This window comes from Mastigoproctus giganteus, chromosome 12, assembly GCF_048544385.1.
Source record: "Mastigoproctus giganteus isolate SK-2022 chromosome 12, ASM4854438v1, whole genome shotgun sequence".
Taxonomy (NCBI): Eukaryota; Metazoa; Arthropoda; class Arachnida; order Uropygi; family Thelyphonidae; genus Mastigoproctus; species Mastigoproctus giganteus.
The window spans coordinates 13,315,101-13,336,198 of NC_143586.1; the positions used below are offsets into that span (position 1 = coordinate 13,315,101).

At 38.4% G+C, this 21,098-nt stretch overlaps 2 protein-coding genes across 4 annotated transcripts in view; one reads left to right on the plus strand and one right to left on the minus strand.

Moving 5' to 3' along the window:
• The window catches only part of LOC150076711 (rho GDP-dissociation inhibitor 1-like), a 74,808-nt gene extending 63,250 nt beyond the window's left edge, over window positions 1-11,558 (minus strand). For 2 of the 3 annotated variants that reach the window (XM_090386214.1, XM_090386212.1), the window contains exon 1: window positions 11,474-11,558. The gene's annotated coding sequence lies outside the window, so the exon portion shown is untranslated. The remainder of the gene's footprint in view (window positions 1-11,473) is intronic. The other variant, XM_090386213.1, reaches the window with a different exon arrangement.
• Window positions 11,559-17,426: 5,868 nt separating this feature from the next.
• The window catches only part of LOC150076712 (dynein beta chain, ciliary-like), a 46,237-nt gene continuing 42,565 nt past the window's right edge, over window positions 17,427-21,098 (plus strand). Inside the window, exon 1 of the mRNA XM_090386622.1 lies at window positions 17,427-17,554. Within this exon, the coding sequence (XP_090242748.1) occupies window positions 17,549-17,554 (6 nt within the window). The 5' untranslated portion in view covers window positions 17,427-17,548. The remainder of the gene's footprint in view (window positions 17,555-21,098) is intronic.

Consider the following 21,098-nt stretch of genomic DNA (forward strand, 5'->3'; position numbering starts at 1 on the left):
ACTTTGGATAATTGGGGCAGCCGCTTAATCGGGCCAAAATGCACTAGTCCCGATGTGTCCCAAATAACCGGAATGGACTGTATTATATTGTACATTTTCCCCAGCAACTGCCATATATGTTCTGCATCTACAATGCATCAATGAAATCGAAGTATTCACAATTTCTTGTAGAGTCAGTAGCAATGCTTGTGTAAAAACAGTTTCTGGCTTATAAAGTGTCACTGGACTGTCCAGATCCTTGAGAAGCTGCAATATAGCTTTCCAAGGCATCCCAGATGTACTTGATGGGATTCTGGTTGGTGGGGAGGGGGTTACCAAGTGGCCAAAGGATATAAATGATACCTTCACGTTTTAATATATTGTTGACCAGCTATGCCCTATGGAGTTGAGAACTGTCATCCATCAGAATGAACTTTTTGTCTACATGTATCAGAGGTGTCATCTGAACTGAGATGATACTAATGCAACAACTCTAGTCCACCTCCAATGAACGATGTACCTTTACATATACGGGGTTGCTTCAAGATCCTCTTTCATGCCACATTAGGGCCTCACAAGAATCCAGCTGCATGCTGCAATTGGACTCATCTTTGACGAGCATGTCACCAGTCCTCATCAGTCCAATTATGATGTTTGACTGCATACATTCTTTGGGCCCAACAATGATGGGTACTCAGTGGAACTCCTTCCATAAATTCCATGTCTAAGTCAATGATTTCTAATGGTTTAGCTTAACACTTGTGTAACTGTTGCTGCTGAAAAAGTGTAGCATTCAAGAATAAATTGTGATACACAAGGAAAGAGATAGTAGTCTAATGGTCTTTATTATTATTATTATTATTATCATTAGCCATATGGTGCAAGGAAGACTGAGGCTTATGCTGCACCAGCAAAAAAAAATTTTCTGAATTATCCCGAGAGAGAGAGAGAAGTAGAAGGGAATCACCAAGTGTCTCAGCATTCTTGATGGGCTAAAAACCTGACCTAGATATCTAGAAATAGTCAGGTTTTCTTGAAACAGATTTCACAGCCTACTGAAGACCCTTTGTGACACACTAAGCCATGCTGTCAATTTAGCACTGAGGCTATCCCACATCCAGTCTCCTGAAGGCTGTCCAAGACTCACGCAAATCTGTCCAATATGAATTTTCAGGCGCTTCACTACAATAATTAACAGGTGTGTTGACATTTTCAGCTGTAGTTCATCCATGGTTGGTGTGACATAAGCACTGGGAATGCAAAATTGAGAGTAGGAATGTGTTATGGACTTAATGATCCTGATCAGTATAATGAACAACTGTACAGAGAAATAGAGTGGGCCAGTAAATCAGATTGTCTTATAATGGGGATTTTAATTTCCAAGATACTGACGAACTTGTGAATTGGTCACTCACACAGTAGCAAGGCTTTTGTGGATTTATTGGATGACTGTTTTCTACAGCAGCATGTTTGGGAGGCAAATAGAGGGAGTAATACTCGTGATCTGATTATCAGTAGTGTTCTTCATGCATTAAAAATCTGCAGATAAAGGAACCAATAGGAGGCAGTGATCACAGTGTGCTGAGGTGAGATTTACTCGAAAGGTAACTACCATCAGGGGTAAAGGGAAGGGCTTTTGCAAAAGAGACTGTGGTGGTCTGAGACAGTTTTTAAATTCTATAGAGTGAGACCAACTGATGACGTTGGAAAGCATTCAAATAATTAATCTTGGAAGCTACTAGGCGTTTCATACCAACTAAGGAATATTTTTCAAAGTTTAGGCCTAAATGTATCAGGTGAACTAATAAGACATGTGGCAGAGAAGAAAAATGCATGGAATACATATAAATTAACAGGTGACACAGAAGGCTGTGGTAGATATAAGCTGGTCTGTAATCAAGTCACAAAGGAGATTAGACAGGCAAAGGCAGATTACAAGAAATCTTTGGCAAAGGATGCAAAGAAAAACAGCAAAGAATTCTTTAATTATGTAAACTCTAGGAGGTAAGGGATGAATCAGATTGGTCCACTGGATATTGATTTCAATATGCAAACCATTTTCTGACAGTCAATTCATCAAAGATGCATTTTTAGAAATAACAGATTCTCTTTTTGAAAATTTTAAGAACAAAAATTAAATTAAAAGTGCTCTTCAAGATCTGCAATTATCTCAAAATACTGTGATGCGACGCATCGAAAAAATGAGTAAAAATGTGAGCGAACAGTTGTGCTCATATTGCTAATTGTGTGTCTTATTCTTTACAACTGGATGAATCTACAGATGTCAGTGATACAGCTCAGTTGCTCATTTTTATTCATATGGTTTTCGACAATTCTGCCACTAGAGAAGAACTGCTGGGTATGGTTTTGTTAAAAAAACAACTAGGATTTCTTGATATATTTAACACATTTAAAAATTTTATTGAAAAAATTAAATTACAGGTAACCCTTGTAAATCACGGTAGTTTGGTTCCTACAAAATTTTGTGTAATGCGAAACCGTGTTATATGGTACTAAGAACCAGTACAAAAGGGGGGGGGAGTTATGTTCCAAAAGCTAACGAAAATACACCATTTTTTTTATATATTTTTTACACAAAAATACACAATTTTTTTTTATGGCTACGGAGGCACCCATAACTATTGTAAACTTAATTTTTATAGTAGTAATAACTTAATTAGTAATAACATAACTATTGGATGTTATGTTTGTTATTTGTTATTTGGTTTTTAGGAGCATTAGCAACTAAGGCCATATTGCTCCAGGAATATGCGGCGGTTATTCCATTGACCTTTCCGCATCCTCTGTATTTGGTGGTGACGGGCTCGAATCCCGGTCTAATCAAGAAGCGTGTGCTATGCACTACTGCTCCTTCCCACCTGGCTACGGAGGCACCCATAACTATTGGAAACTTAATTTTTATAGTAGTAATAACTTAATTAGTAATAACTGAACAAGCATCTTACTTCACAAACTGTGATACTTGTGTCAGATAACATACGTTCATTTAATTAAAGAACACAACATGCCCAAGTTGCAACGAACACACATGTGATACGGAGTAATGAGTTTCTGAAAATTTATTTGTTTTTTATGATTGAATATTTCATGGAAGGGGAAACATATTTCATTATAATAAAGTGAAAACCCACAGAATTACAACCTATCGGTACCATAGCAAATGCAAGCAGATCAACAGATTGATTACACTAACAGAAAAGACTAACAGTTTTATGGTAGTGACCTCCAGAAATGTGCTTTAAAAAAATACCACGAAGGCGATAACAACTAAGGTGATAACAACTGGGTCAACAGCACAGATTCACAAAAAAGGAATGGAAACGTTGAAAATTACATCTAACATAATAGCAGGGTTTTCCCAGTACAAAAGTACCGTGTTATGTGAGTTTCCTCACAATTCTCAAACTGTGTTAGAGCGAAATCTTGTTATATAAGTACCGTGTTGTTCGAGGATTGCCGCAATTTATCAATCGTGTTAGAGCGAAACCATGTTGTAGAAGTACTGTGTTATACGGGGGTTGAATGTACCACTATTTAAGCTTGTACCAATAACAACAGATGGAGCTAAAGCTATGACAGGGCACCTTAACAGGTGCCCTGTGCCAAAAGGACTTCCCAGATTTTTTGAGTTATCCACTGTATCATCCACCAACAACTGTTAGCCAGCAAAAGATTAAATACTAAAAGTGTTATGGACATAGCTTTCAAAATCATGAATTCCATCAGAGGACAATCTCTTCAAAGGAGACTTTTCAAAATGCAACTCGATGAAAATGAACCGAGACTGATATTACACACAGTGAAGTGGCTGAGTCAGAGTAAGTTTCTACAGAGATTTCGAAATTTGCTGAATGAAATTAAAAAATTTGTTGATCAAAGGGGAGTTGATTATCAGCAGCTACAAGATACGGAGTGGTTGTGTGATCTGGCTGTTTGGCAGATTTTACCAGAAAATTAAGTGATCTTAATTTGAAATTACAAGGAAAAAATAAAAATGTGGGTGACATGATTAGTAGTAATTCTGTATATAAATATCAATTTTTGGCAATAACTAAGGATCTCAAAGAAAAAAAAAATTGATCATTTTCCAAATATGCAAGATCATTTGCAAAAATATCCTGTTTATGAATTTAATAGCGAGAAATATGTTTCTGAAATTGAGAAAGTTGTGGATCATTTTGAAACCAGATTCAGTGATTTTAAAACAATTGAAGACATTGTTCAATATATTTCTTATCCATTTAATGTCGACTTAGATATGAAACAAATTGCAGAAAAAAAAATCAGAGATTTTTCACATGGAGAAAATATTACTTGAAAATGAAATTATTACATTGCAAAACAATATCTTCCTAAAAGCCAGATCATCAGAAAAAAGACTTTTGGAAATATGTTTGCCAAGAAAAGTACCCAAATGGAAAAAAATGCAGTGAACTTTTAAATTTCTGATTTGGTTCCACGTATCTATGTGAATCGGCCTTTTCAAAAGTATTTGAAACAAAGATGAAGAATCGCTTTACTCTTACGGACTTGTAGATATTGAAGATTCTTTACGGTTGGTCTTATCACAATATATCCCCTATTTTGAAAGCTTGGCAGATGACATGAACACATAAATTAAAATTTTAAATATGTATGAATTTAAAATAATAATTACGAATTGTATTTAATTTTAAAATTTATAAACATTTTTCAATATGTGTTAACTTTTTTAACCATGTGCAATGAAATTCTTTAGATGGTAGATCATTGAACATTTTGAAGAAAAAAAGTAGATCACATCACAAATTCAGTTGGTCACCCCTGCTATATATCATTGACTGTGAGCTGTCCAAGCAGCTTGTCTGCACTGCTTTTCCTTCTATTCTTTTTTCCCTTTTGCTCAAAATTTTCTCTTCTAAGGTCAATTTAGGTATTTCATATTTTGAAACTCATATAATGTAGTCACAGTAGCCTGTTTTGAGTTTGTGAATTTTGTTTAATAGTTCTCTTTTGGTGCTACTCATATGAAGGACTGTTTTCATTGGATATTTTGTCTGTTCATTTAATTTTCATCATTCTTCTCAATACCCACATTTCAAATGCTTCTCTTCTTGTTCTTCATCACCCCAAGGGTGATGAAGAACAAGAAGAGAAGCATCACCACACAATTAGTACGTTATTAGATTAGTAAAGTCATATGATGCAAGAAAGCAAGCTTATAGAGCATCAGCCAAAAAAAAAAAAAAAAACCCTTCTCATTTCACCCATCCACTTGCTCCAAATGTTTGTCTAGTTCTGCCTTGAATTTATTTAAGCTGTCAACTTCTATGACAGATGGAAGTTTGTTCCAGCAATCAACCACCTGCTGGCTAAAGGCAAATTTCCTTCATATATTCTACAACTGTCTTTCCTCAATTTGAATTTATATCCCCTCAGGTGATTAATCTGAGCAGGAGAAAGAATTCCATCAGCATTCAAGGCCTTATACTCCTCAATCAGACTACCTCACAGGTGACTAGTCTCCAGACACTGTAATTTGCAAAACTTAAAACTTTTTTCATAAGAGCAACCCTTTGTTCCATTCACTAATCTTGTTGCCTTTCTCTATACTCGTTCCAGCAACTCTACATCCTTCCTAAAATGAGGCCTCCAGACCTGTATACAGTACTCAAGGTGTAGCTTGATCATTGCCTTAAACAAGGGACAATCACCTCCTTATCCCTGCTAGAAAAATTCCTGTATGTCATTGACAAGACACCACGAGCTACTCTTGCAGACTGTCTGCAGTGCTCAAAAAACTTCATATCTGACTGCATAATTACCCCCGGGTCCTTCTCATTCTCTACTACTGTCAGTGTGGTACCACAGAGTTGATATGTTACTCTGGGATTTGCTTCCCATATGTAATACTTTATATTTGTCAATGTTAAACTTCATTTGCCACCTCTCAGCCCATCTGCTCAAATTTTCTAGATCCTGTTGAAGCAGTGTACTGTCATTAGTGTCATTAACAACTCTGCCAACCTTCGTATTGTCTGCAAACTTGGACATTAAGCCTGATATACCATCATCATTATCATTTATATCAATATCTCATGATGAAAATATGTTTATTCTTTTTTGTACTATTCATTTTAAATCAAAGAGTGTTAAATTAACGTATAAGTACTGTCCAGTTTTTAATATTAAGTAAGTAAAATAAGAATTCAACACACACACTATGCTCTCCACAACGTAACTGCATGAATTTTCAAAAAACAAGACTAGCAGCAGCATGGCAATAAGAGTAGTCACATGGTTCAATGGATTTGTAATATGTGTATGGAGTGGAGCACATAATAGTATTTAGATTTTGACTAATCTATTTTTTATATATATTTAAAATTCGTCTTGATTGACTGAAATTAAAGCCATGATCGACTGGTAGTTCATGATCGACTTGGTGGCCACCCCAATATTGCCAGCAGTGATGAGGAGGTGCGCATCTTATTGTATAAGTCAATTATTTTAGTACTCTACTGCATACTGGTCTGGAGGTGTTATTTTAGAAGGGATTAACATAAATAATTAGCGTATGCTACAGCAACAAGATTTAGAAATATTAAGAGGGATGTGGATCATTTGGAACAGGTATAGAAAAGAGCAACTAGATCAGTCAAGAACACAAAAGGGTAGGTATACCCTTTTGTGTCCATATTCCTATTATGGAAGTCTTTAGTTCTGCAAATTGCAGCACGCAGAAACTAGCCACTTCCTGGGAGACCTGACTTAAAGTGTTTAAGGCTTCAGATATATTTTTTAAACTAAATGCTGATAGCATCCCTTACTTGCTCTGAAACGACATGCACCATAAAGGGATATAAATTTAAATTGAGGGGAGTAGGTGATATAGGAAGGTTTTTTTTTTTCTTTTTTTTTGCTGAGGCTGTATAAGGTTGTTTCCTTGCTTCTTTTGCCACTACTAATAAATGAGAAGTTGATCTGGGTGCTTTGTATGGGACTATTCAAAAGAGGGCAGTTGAATTAATTAATGACCCATCATTAATAACCCCAGGGGCTCACATCTGGTATGGGCTTGGCATACCCAGGGTCTTAAGCTGGATATCATCATCTCTTTCTTGGTGATTCCTTTCTTCTCTCTCTCTCGAGGTATTAAAGAATTTTTTTTTTTTTTTGGCTGGTGCAGCATAAGCTTCAGGCTTCCTTGCACCATATAGCTAATAATAATAACAATAATAATTCACTTTCTGCTGCATAGCTTTCCTATAAATACATTCTCTTCCAAACCCACTGAAATGTGTCACAACCAATCAGCCTCCATTCACTGTCTGACTCTGAACTCATGGAACTAACTTTTTGCTCTTCCTTGTCCTCATTTATCCTTTCTGCTTCTGTTCTCTAGAATAATCTTTCTTCATGTGTATTTCCTGAAAATTACAATCTACAGCAAGGGCGTACAATCTACATCAGGGGCGTATTTGGGGGTGGGCAGAAGGAGAATATGCCCCTCCCCCCCAGCCAAAAATTTGAAATTAAAGAAAAAGAATGCAGGAGTTCTTAAAAAAACAAAACCATGGTCACCATGACCCCCCCTTTCAATGATACCTGGATACGCCACTGATCTACAGAAATTCGTGTCTAATGTCATCACGTATATACTGCCAACTAAGTCATCAGCCATGCATGGTAGTAAGTACTACATGTTCTAATACTTTTTGAATTTGGGGTTTTACATGGGGAAAAAAAAATCCCTGCCTCCCTCACCTAGTAGTTTCCCATTTCTCCCATAGTTAATGACATAACTGCTTTTAACACACAAAAATAACACTTTTTTTGACTGAATATTAATGCACCCAGTAAATTCATGTTGTGTACTCTGATACGTTAAGTCAATTTTAAAAAGTGACTTCTGTGCAAGTCACTTTATAAAAGACAATTTACACATTTCAGTGCACATATAATATACTCAAAATAATGAAAAAACTAATTCAATGATTTCATTCTGTAATCTTCTAGAAATAATAAGATCCAATTTTGAATGCTTTACTATAGCTTGGGAATTCTTTACAATGCACTGAACCTGAACTTATCTGGGATAAGTTCATAATAAATTTCAACTCTCTAGGATGAAATATATCATGCATCATTGAATGTACCACTGGAGGGCAAAGCTTTATAGGAGAGCACTGAACTATAGTAAACTTCCTTTATAATAAAAATTCAAAGGGGCATAAATTCAAATTGAAGAAGTATGGTTGCGAGACTGATGTACAAAAGTTTGTCTGGTTGATTGCTGGAACAGTTTTTTCCCGTCCATTGTTATGGAAGTGGGTAGTTCAAACATATTCAAGGAAGAACTAGAAAAAATTATTGGAGGGGATGGACAGGTGATATGGATTTTTTTTTTTTTTTTTTTTGCATCCGCTACTAATACTATAATGCTCCCACTTTTTACAGTGCTTCCTCACTTTTGGCACTCTTTTCTTCTGTTTCCAAGAGTCAGGCAATCCTATCAAGTCCTATGAGTTAAACAATCCTATTTATAGTGCTCTTTGGGGCCAGTAGTCCTTTCAAAAGTGCTATAATGGGAGTTTCTGTATTAACTGTAAAAAAAAAAAAAAAAAGGTCATAGGAATGTTACTAAATTTGTGCCTTTTTTTCTTTCTCCTGAATTGTTTCCCATTTCACCTATCATTAATACGCCTCAGCCTCTAACAATTTTCCAACCTACAGAATTACTCTGTGATGCCCCCCCTCCCATACCAGTCAGAATATATCAATGATAATTATGGCTGTGTTAACATGAAAGCCTGTATGATGATGGAGTCAGGAACCATCTTTCAGGGGTGACAAAACAAACCTTGACTTTCTATGCTTGTCGGGGGGAGATCGAAGAACAGGACTTTTTCATATTTAGAAGATGGGCACCATTTTTGTGTCTGCATCCTGGCACTTTAAAATCTTGACTCGACTCTGACCCAATACACTCACAGCCAACCACCATGCCCTTAACATTCACAATTTTTTCTTCAAAATAAATTGCAATTTGTTCTCTGTACAACCACTGTGGTTAGAGATTGTTTGTTTCTTTGTTTTGGTTTTTTACAGTGTGGTTAGAGAAGTTTACAATTTCGCTGCGGCTGATATGCCAGCTGAACTACTTTTCACAAGTGGTACAAGAACTTATAGTACTTTAATACCATGTACAGAGATGAAGACTGAAAAGACAGAACATACTTGTTGACATATATATGAAGGACGGTTATCTAAGCTGAGGAATATAATTTTTTGGTACATTCCTCTATATGTCGTTTAAAAAGACAGAACATACTTGTTGACATATATATGAAGGACGGTTATCTCAAAGAACAGAAGTAGAAGGGATAACTGAGGAACAGTTATCCCTTCTACAGTACAGCATAGGAGACAACAATCATCCTTGCCTCACTCCTTTCTGGATTTGTGCCCAGTCTGTGTTTTGTCTCTCTAAAGTGATTGCCACTTCTTGCTCAAGGTATAGTAATCATAGTATCCTTAGGATTGATGTTTAGATTGTTCAAGAGCTGGAATAGGATATCATTTTTCAAGCAATCGAATGCTTTGTTAAAATCAATGACGCAGACAAATAGGTTCTGCTGGTGTTCAATTGCTCTTTCTGCCAGTATATTCAGAACAAATATTGCTTCTCTTGTGCCAACCCCCCCTTTTTAAAACCCATCTAGTCTTTTCCAATTTGTTCTTGAATCTTGCCTTCAGTTCTGTGTAGAATAATCTTCAAGAGGAATTTTGTGGAGTGGCTTATGAGGCTTACTGTGTGGTGGTCTGCACATTTTGCTGCTCTTGCCTTTTTTGATATGGGAATAAAGATGGATCTCAGAAAGTCAAGGGGTAGCTTTTTTTTTTTTTTTTTTTTATGAGAACCCCAAACATGAGAGGTATTATAACCTATAGTACTTAGTACCGTGCTTGGGTTGGAGGTTGAAGGTTGAGAAGACGAAAGAAGATATTTGTTGATATTGAACTTGAACTTCTGTAGATTGTAATTTTCAGGAAATACGTATGAAGGAAGGTTGTTCCAGAAAACGGCAGTTGAATGAATAAATGAGGAAGATGAAAAGTTGGTTCTGTGGGTTTGAAGTTGGACAGTAAATGGATGTTGGCTGGTGGCGGCACGTGTTCGGACTGTTTTGAAAGAGAGAGCTTCAATGGAGCTCCCCTCCATTGAAGATATTATTGAAAATATTGAGGAGCTGTTTTACTCCTCTTGTTCTGAGGTATTTGGGCATTTCAGCTGGGATGTTATCAATGCCAGTTGCTTTGTTATTGTTCATTGACTTAGTTGCTTGCTCCCTTCCATCAAAGCCTTCTGTTCACCTTCTGTTTGAGTGTTGTCATTTCCTAGTTGTCCGTCGTCCTCGTGCATTATAGTTCCCTCAGATATTCTTGCCATCTATCCTCTTTCTGTTGCTTGTCCACAATTTCCCTTGTTGTTTTTAAAGACCATGCAAGAGGCCAGAATGTGGCCTCTTGCATGGTCTTTCCTGATGTTGCATAGTTCCTTCACCTCTTTGTGGACTAGATGTTCCTTATGCTCATTTTGCAGATATTCAGTCCTTTTACATCTCTCCTCCATCCATGTCTGTTTTATCTTCCTTATTTCTTTTAATCTAACTGTCATACATCTTATATTTTTCTACATCTTTGTTCTTAAAGTTTTTCCTGCACTCCACTAGATCTAGTATCTCGCTTATCATCTATTACTGTTTGGCTTTCCTTTGGGCCTGTCCAAAAATTGCATTTGCAGCATGTCATTTTCTTGAACAAGGTCCACTCAGATTCTGGATCTCTGTCTAGTAGACTGAAATTACTGTCCTCCATTCGCTCTTCGGTTGTACTTGTGAAATGTCTGGCATCATTAGCCACTACAAATACTACTATTCTGCAACTGGAGGAGGGGGAAAAGCCGAGAACAGGAAGCTGAGGAATATAATTTTTTGGTACATTCCTCTATATGTCGTTTAAAAATCGGAAAACTGAATGAATCCTTTACATTGAAAGTTCTAAGGGTTTTTTTTTTTTTTTTGCTTATAAATTTAAAAATATGCTCTTTTATTTCCGAAAGTTAACTATTACGAAAGTTTTTACACCCTTGAGCCCTGCATGGTGATCATGCAGACCACGCTCAATTGAACGGCCTGGATTCATATATCCGACATGAAATCAGTAACATATCATCCTTGCAGAAGCACTAGAACCTCTGCGCTCATGAATGGAAGTGAAGACGGGGGAGGGGGAGAAAGGAGGTGTATGCCTACTTTGCACCTTGGGCTCAGACTCGATAAAACGACGCGGCCCGGCATATTAGTTTTCCTTAGGTAGTCTTAACAAAATCAGTAATTTTAAAACATGGGCTTCTGCTATTCAACTTGGAAACTTAAGGAAATAATTATTCATCTCACGCATAAATCTTAAGAACTAAATAACTAATCACTTCTTACTTTTGGTAAATTAAAAACTGAGGACAAAATAAAACCGAATGCTGCAGGCGTGGAATGCACTTCCTTTCAATATAGAGGCACTTCCGTTTTAAGCTTAATATCAAATAATTGGAAATATCAATAACTTAAAAAACTATTTAATGATATATTTTCATTCCATTTTTAACAAATAAAATATTGACTCTCTTCTTAACCACTACTCGAGAAAATATTAGAGAAACCAAAACAACTTATCAAAAATTAATGTAATGTAAAACACCCCAGGACTCACATCTGGGGGGGGGGAGGTATTGGCTTGGCAAATCCAGGGTTCTGGGCTGAATATCATCATTCTTCTCTCAATTGCTTTCTTGGTGATTCCCTTCTACTGCTCTCTCTCTTCCCCCGCAGGGTAACACGGGATTTTTTTTTTTTTTGGCTGGCACAGCATAAGCCTCAGGCTTCCTTGCACATCATGGCTAATAATAATAACTGCTGCGTTTCGTGATTCGACAAATATAACTGATATATATTCAACCTCAGGGGGCTCACATCTGGTGAGTATGGGCTTGGCAAACCCAGGTCCTGAGCTGGATATCATCATTCTTCTCTTCTTGCTTTCTTGGTGATTCCCTTTTACTTCTGACTCTCTCTCTCTCTCTCTCTCTCTCTCTCTCGGGGTAACATGGGATTTTTTTTTTTTTTTTTTTTTTTTTGGCTGGTGCAGCATAAGCCTCAGGCTTCCTTGCACCTTAACGCTAATAATAATAATACCTTCTGCTGATTTAACTTTGCTTAATCTTCAAGAATTTTTACGTTGTCACTCGACACGGTTCAATTTTTTTGGCTCATCGCTAAAAAAGGGATCTAGTCTCCAATTTTATGAACAAATCCTACCATACTACATGCTCTGCTGGGTATTTCTTACGGCGACAACCTTCCGACAACGATTTTCTCCGCTGGCCTTCAACCATTCTCATTGACACATGAACATGTGAGTAGATGAATTTAAAACCTACTCTACCTCTCATTCAATTCAATCTTCCATCTTTACGTAGGACGTCATCTGCAGCAAAGGAGCTGGATACAAAAATTTATTTTGACATCATATACTTCGATTAAGCATTAACATTAGTTAATGCTTAATCGAATCATTGACAAGACACCAGGAGTTACTCTGGCAACTCCTGGTGTACTTCGCTGTTTGGCGTAGATAGTGGAGAGCGGAGGGGACGGTCCGCCCGGGGCGGCACTTTTCATGGCTAATAACATTAAGCATTAACATTAGTTAATGCTTAATCACATGATACAAAAAAGCAAGCTTATACAACATCAGCCAAAAAGAAAAAAAAAAAAAACTTCCCTTTTCACTGATCCATTCATTCCAAATGTTTTTCTACTTTTGCTTGGAATTTATTTAAGCTATCAACTTCCACAACAGCAGATGAAAGTTTGTTCAATCAATCAACTACCAGATGGCTAAAGACAATCTTCCGCACATCTATCCTACAACTGTCTTTCCTCAGTTTGAATCTATGTCCCCTCAGGTTTCTAATCTGAGCAAGAGAAAATAATCCCACCAGCATTGAGCCTGCTCAATCCATTTAAGGTCATATACACCTCAATCAGATCGCCTCGCAGGTGCCTAATCTCTAGAAGCTGCAAATTGCATAACTTAAGTCTTTCTTCATAAGAGAGACCTTTGTTCCCTTCACCAGTATCGTTGTCCTTCCCTATATTCGTTCTAGCAACTCTTCATCCTTCCTAAAATGAGGCTTCCAGACCTGTACGCAGTACTATAGGTGTGACCTGACTATTCACGGGGATATTATTATTATTATTATTATTATTATTATAGGGTTACCCGTAATTAAATACATTAACCCGTATTTGTGTCTGTAAATTGCGTATGTTCTATGGTTGATTTGCCTGTTTTGCTGGACGAAAAAACCCCAGTTACTGGGGAGAAAAACCTTGCTATCTACGCCTGAGACCAACTAACTCAGCCACGGAGTGAAAAAAGCCCATTAAAGTTCCTCGCGTCATCGACGGGATTTGAACCCAGGCCTTTTCCACCCGGTGCGGGGAGGACGGTGACGATACCACTGTGCTACCCGCGCAGACAAATTCACGGGGATAATCATCTTCTCATCCCTGCTCGAAAAATTACCGTATATCATTGACAAGACACCAGGAGTTACTCTAGCAACTCCTGGTGTACTTCGCTGTTTGGCGTAGATAGTGGCGAGCGGAGGGGACGGTCCGCCCGGGGCGGCACTTTTCATGTGAGACACAATTTTATTTTTCGAAGATTCTTTTATTTATGTAAGTCATGAGAGTTTTTCTAAATTAAAATTGATTAAGAATTATCTACAATGAGCACCTTGCGTTTAAGAAATCTTGTAATACTGTCTACAGAACAGCAACTGAGTGATGAATGAGACTTCGACAATGCCATCGACGATTTTGCTAACAGAAAAACAAGAAAAATAACATTGTAAAATGTTGGAATTAAAGTTTTACTTCAAAAATAGACGCATTGTTTTAATTTATTTCCCTATACGTCGTTTTCACTTTTTCTGGTATTTTTGGTGTGTACTGAGAAAGGCGGCAAACTCAGGGACCACCCCGGGCGGCAAAAGCCCTAGCTACAGTACGGTCTGCGGCCTGTCTGCGCTGCTCAAAATTTTTCATATCTGACTGCACAATTACCTCCAAGTCTTTTTCATTCTCCACTATCTGCAGTAACACAACTTAGTTCGTTCATTTCTTTGGGGTTACTGCTACCCATCTGAAGTACTTTTTATTTGTCAATGTTAAACTTCAGTTGCCAATTCCCAGCCCATTTCCTAACTTTTCCAGATCCTGTTGCAGCAGCATACTGTCATTACTGTTATCGACAACACTGGCAACGTTTGTATCATATGCAAATTTTGACATTAAGCTTGATGTACCTTTATCAATATCATTGATAAATATACAAAACACGAATAGGCCCAACACCGAACCCTGAGGGACACAACTAACAAGATTAGTCCACGTAGAGCATTATCCATTGATTACCACTCTCTGTCTTCTCCCACTCAATCATCCTTTTATTCATTATAGCAACTTGCCCTTAATGCCATACTGCTCCAATTTGTATAGTAGTCTTCCATGTGCAACAGTATCAAAAGCTTTCATGAAATCCAAGTATATGGTACCAAAATTATTTTTTGCATCCAGTTCCTTTGTGACCACATCATAGTCTCATGTTTGTTGCGGATGCTGTCTCTCTCTCTCTCTCTCTCTCTCTCTCTCTCTCTCTCTCTCTCTCTCTCTCTCTCTCTCTCTCTCTCTCTCTCTCTAACTCTATCTCTCTCTCTCTCTCTCTCTTGAGGATGCTCTTCACTTTTCCAATTAATTTCTTACTCCTATTGTACTGCATCCATTGGCCTATCTTGACTCTTAATTCTTCTAACTTCTGCTGAAGTCTTCTTTCCCAAGCTGGTGGTTCCTTCTATTTTCGGTTCTTCTGCTGCTGGTCTCTCGCTTCTCTTCCATTAATCCTCATGGCTGCTACCGCAGCACAATACACGGCTGTGTGGATGGCCTCCAGTGTTGCACCATTGCTGTCGAGGTAATGTGGTATTATGTGCCGATTCAGGTGGTCTGTGACTCTCCAGAAGTTCTATTCGGCCCCTGCTTCGGTATCACATGAGTCTTTGTGGGGTCCATTCCGAATTCTGTTAGAGCCTTCTTCCACTCGTCCTCTATTCGGATATCATGACCTCGTCTGTTTCCACTTCAGCTGCTGCGGGTTGTGTTTCCTCTTTCTCTTCTCAATATGGGAGCAGAGGAGGAAGAACATGCCACCATCTTCGGCCGTGGTATGTTCTTCCTCCTCTGGTCCCATATTCTTTATTCTTTGTAGTTGATGGTTCACGTCCTGGTTGATTTTTTCCAAGATTGCAGAGGCTATTAGGGTCTTCGTGACGATGATCCTTCTCTGGTCTTCTATTCGCTGTTCGGCGACCTGGATATCTGGGAATCGTTTCAGCCATTTGGTATGTAGTCTCGCCCTGTAAGTTGTCATATCGGTCTCCAGCTTCGTTGTTTCATAGAATGCTTGCATGATGTACGTATTCATTTCGATGCTCCCCTTCATGCGTTGGCGTTTTCTCTCTTTCTGGGTGGGTGGTCACTAGCGCAGTTGCACAGGAAGAACTTCCAGTTGGTGGGGCTGGATTGTCTTGCCCTTCTCTTGTGCTAGCCATATGGGGGACAGAGCCACTCGCTCCACTGTCTTTCTCGAGAGACATTATTATTATTTGTAGAGGTGGGAGTTTGATTACATCATGGAAGAACGAGAGAAACTGTAACAGGAAGTGGTGTATTTGGGCCGGAATGCATCGTAACAACGTTCCGGTTTTTTTTTTTTTTTTTTTTTTCTAAATGTTTGTTGTTTATTAAACTACAGGGTCCACCCTTAGAATTATGGACTCCAAATTTTTATTGGTTGCGGTCTCATCGTTCTGCTGTTGTCCAACAAGCAAAAAGGGCAGTCACACAAGAATATATAATCGATTGTGTATGGGAATTTTTATGATTCTTCTGAACAGTATTTTTATATTTTTTTGGAATTCTTTTTTTCGTTTTTAAAAAGATTTTTTAAAAAGATTTTTCGTTACAAAAAACAGTTTTTAAAATTTTTTTCTTTGTTTTTTGCTTTTTATAAAAAATATAGAAATTAGTTATAAATAAATACAGTAGTGAACAAATATTCTAATCTTTGACTTATTTATTTTTGCAAATGAAAAAAAAACGTAGGTAACTATTTGTAGTTAATCGACGAGCGTTCCGGTACTATTTCTTTTTAGAAATACACTTCTGGTAACAGGGGATGAAGTACTGATCCAAGAAATAATACCTATTCGGATCGTGCTGTATAAGTTTGCTTTCTTGCATTATTTGCAACTGTTGATACTAAATTGTAATATTCTATTATTTGACTGACTTATTCCTGTCTGTCAGCATATATATGGATCAGATTATTCCAATATGATAATAATATGCTTCTGTTTAAATTTTTAACATTGAAATAATCTGATCTACGGATATCCATATTTAACCCCCGGGCTTGGCACACCCAGGGTCCTGAGCTGGACATCATCATTCTTCTCTTCTTTGGTGATTCCCTTTTATCTAAAAGGGAATCACCAAAATCTAAAAATAGCAGGGATAAGGAGGTGATTATTCCCTTGTATAAGGCAATGGTTAGGCCACATCTTGAGTACTGTATACAGGTCTGGAGGCTTCATTTCAAGAAGGATGTAGAGCTGCTGGAACGGGTACAGAGAAGGGCAACAAGATTAGTAAATGGAACAAAGGGTTGCTCTTACGAAGAAAGGCTTAAGTTTTGCAAATTACAGAGTCTGGAGACTAGGCACCGGCGAGGTGATCTGATAGAGGTGTATAAGGCTTTGAATGGTTTGAGCATGCTCAATGCCAATGGGATTCTTCATCTTTCTCAGAATAATCACCTCAGAGGGCATAAATTCAAATTGAGGAAGGACGGATGTCGGATAGATGTGCGGAAATTTGCCTTTGGCCAGCGGATGGTTAGTTGGTGGAACCGACTTCCATCACTTGTTGTTGAAGTTGATAGCCTAAACAAATTTAAAGCTCAACTGGACAGGTATTTCGAACGAACAGAGGGGTGAAATGGGAGAGGGTTTTTTTTTTTTTTTTTGGCTGATGCTGAATAAGCTTGCTTTCTTGCATCATATGCCTCTACTAATGCTAATCTCTGTCTCTCGGGGTAGTTCAGAATTTTTTTTTTTTTTTTTTTTTGGCTGGTGCAGCATAAGCCTCAGGCTTCCTTGCACCATATGGCTAATAATAATAATATGCTGACGGACAGAAATAAGTCAGTCGAATAATAGAAGAATATTACGGTATGTTGGGACATCACATGGTTTCGAACACGCCGCGTGAGTGCAATGCAGGTTTTCTGTACCGCTCTGCTGCAGTAGTTCCTATGTACTAAGCGATAAGAGTTCGGAGTTAACGTTGGCATTTGGTTCTTTAAAGCCTAACAGTAAAATATTATGAGGGTAAAAGAAAATCGATTTCATAACGTCTCTATTCTGCTCTGATCTGGATCAACGTTCTTTTTTTTTTTCACTCATAAAGCGAAAGCATTTTAATCGCTTTGTTTTGATTTGCACTTTCTATAGTTCAAAATGATAGCACCGAGGCTAAATGATGGGATTTTTTTTTTGGCTGATGCTGTATAATCTTGTTTTCTTGCATCATTTGCAAGAGACTGATTAACTAGCCACGGAGTGAACAATTTGTAGAACCATCCCCCTCCCTACATCAGGTGGAAAAGACCTGAGTTGAAGTCCCTTCAATGGCAGGAGGAACTTTCATGGGTCTTTTTCATAATATGAATGAGTTAGTCAGTCTTAAATGAGGCTAGCATGGTTTTTTCACCCAGAAACATGGGTATTTCATCCAACAAAACAGAAAAGTGACCTCAGAACACACGTTACATTGCGTTAGTTGCCGATGCAACTAAAACCCAGTTACAATCAACAAACCAACGGTATATATTGTCTGTAACTTGCATGTATTCTGTGGTCGATTTTCTGTTTGCTGGATAAAACACCTGTGTTTCTGGGAGAAAAAACCATGCTACCCTCCCCTGAGACCAACTAACAACTCCAGGGACTCACATCTAATGAGTATGGGCTTGCCACACCCAGGGTTTGTTTGTTTGTTATTAGGTTTTTAGGAGCATTAGCAACTAAGGCCATATTGCTCCGGGAATGTGTTGTGGTCATTCTCTGACCTTTCCGCATCCTCTGTATTTGGTGGTGACAGGCTCAAACCCCGGTCTAATCAAGAAACGTGCTATGCACTGCTGTTCCTTCCCACCTGGCTATGGTAGTGCCACATCCAGGGTCCTGAGCTGGATATCATCATTCTTCTCTTTCTTGGTGACTCTTTTCTACTTCTGATTCATGCCCCCTCTCTCTCTCTCAGGGTAACTCAGAAATTTTTTTTGGCTGGTGCAGTGTAAGCCTCCGGCTTCCTTGCACCATATGGCTAATAATAATAATAATAACCAGGAACTATAGAAAATACATCTCCAAGGAGTCCGGAGTATCCGATGACAATGTGTAAACGATGCCACCTGGCCTCAGAAACGATCCAACACATCACTGCGGGACGCAAGGTGATCACCTAGACTGAGTACACTCATAGACACGACCAGGTAGCCATGATAATACATTAGAAGCTAGCAAGAAAATACCAGTTGATCGAAGAAAGTGTACTGTATAAATCCCAGGCAGTACTAGAGACCTGAACCCACAAGCTGTACTGGGACCGTGCCATAATAATGGATAGGATAATCCCACACAACAGACTAGACATAGCCCTTGTGAACAAGAAGGAAAAGGCTGCCTATCTAATTGACATAGCGGTACCCAACACTGGCAGTACACGAACCTAAGACAGGAGAACAAAGAGATGTGGCATATGCAAGAAGTAATGACCATCCCGATCATCGTGTCAACCACAGGGATAGTGCCAAAAACCCTACGTAACAGCCTAGCAGCAATAGGTCTCCCAGCGAACACCTACAAGGAACTCCAGAAAGTCTGAATCCTGAACACCTGTAGGATAGTCAGAGAGTACCTTACCAACAGTAACACCAGACATAACAACAACCACCCTGTAACTTGGTAGCAATACCCATCACGAAGTGAAACCCCCAATCAGGTAGAAATAATATAAGAGCAATAATAATAATAAACCTCAGCCACATTGTGAAAAACGGCCCATAAAAAATTCCTTGTGTCGTTGACGGGATTAGAACATGTCTTTTCCACCCAGTGTGGAGAGGACGGCGATTCTACCAACTGTGCTACTCACGAGGGTGACCTCAGAACACAAGCAATTTACAGACTCATACTCCTAAAACCCTACAGCTATTACACCACAACAACTACATCTTTTTATCCATAGTAGTAACTTTCCTTAATGCTGTTTAGCTCCCATTTGGACAGTAGGCTTTTATTTGCAACAATATCAAAAGTTTTTCTGAAATCTAAATACATGTATATATAAAATTTATTTTTAGCATCCAGATCTTTTGCTGCTGTGTCACAGCATCCAATCAGACAAGATCAACCCTTCACAGATCGATGCAGTGGTGACCAAAGTATAACTGCATTCCTCTGTACATGGTCCTGAATTACTTATTTTACCAGTTACTTCACCATTTTATCCACTATTTTATCCCAACGAAAGAATGGTTGAGTGGTAATCAATGGATGCTGCTCTTCTTGGACTAATATTATTAGTGCAGTCCCTCAGGGTTTGGTGTTGGGCTCGCTGTTGTTTTGTACATTTATCAATGATATTGATGAAGGTAATGTCTAAGTTTGCAGATGATACAAAGGTTGGTAGGGTTGTTAATGACAGTAATGGCAGCAGTAGCGTAGCTACCCTTTTTCGGGCCCGGAGGCAAAGAACATGTTCGGGCCCCTAGTTAATTAATGAAAATTGCAAAAACAGGAGATAGCCAAAGATGCCCGGCCCCTAAATGTCCCGGGCCCGGAGGCAATTGCCTTTGCCTACATGGTAGCTACGCCACTGAATGGCACTGTGTTACTGCAACAGCATCTAGAAAATTTGGGCAGTTGGGCTGAGAAGTGGCAACTGAAGTTTAACATTGACAAATGCAAAGTACTGCATATGGGTTGAAGTAACCCCAGAGAAACATACCAACTGTGTGGTACTACACTTAAGGTGGTAGAAAATGAAAAAGACCTGGGAGTGCAGTCAGATTGAGCAGTCAGATATGAAATTTTTTGAGCAGTGCAGACAAGCGGCCAGAGCAGGTTATGGGATATTGTCAATGATATACAGTAATTTTGCTAGTAGGAAAAAGGAGGTGATAATCCCTTTGTATATCCGAACTATTTGATTAACCGAACCAACCTTGGTCCCAATTAGTTTGGTTAATCGACGTGCTACTGTACTCTTAGTACTCTGACTTGGTGCCTAAGAACCTCACACTTTGTACAATGAAATTAGGTTAAACTTTAGTATATTATATACATTACATCATTTGTGTCAAGCCGTGACTGGCAAGTGTAGCACCTCATTCCGATGGAACTATGTACCGTATACTACAATTAACCTGGAAGTGTATACCGTATACTAAAGATACAACCTATTTGCATCGGAATGTGTTTGCTATGCTGCTAATTATTGCAAATGAAAGTGTAGTAAAAAAAAAAAAAGGTTATGTTAGTTTATACAACTACTTCTCTCAGGCCACACCTTGAGTACTGTATACAGGTCTGGAGGCCTCATTTGAAGAACGATGTAGAGCTGCTGGAACGAGTACACAGACCCCCAGGGGCTCACATCTGGTGAGTATGGGCTTGGCACACCCAGGGTCCTGAGCTGGATATCATCATTCTTCTCTTTCTTGGTGATTCCTTTCTACTCTCTCTCTCTCTCTCTCTCTGTCAGGGTAATAGGGAATTTTTTTTTTTTTTTTTTGCTGGTGCAGTATAAGCCTCAGGCTTCCTTGCACCATATGGCTAATAATAATAATAAGGGCAACAAGATTATTGA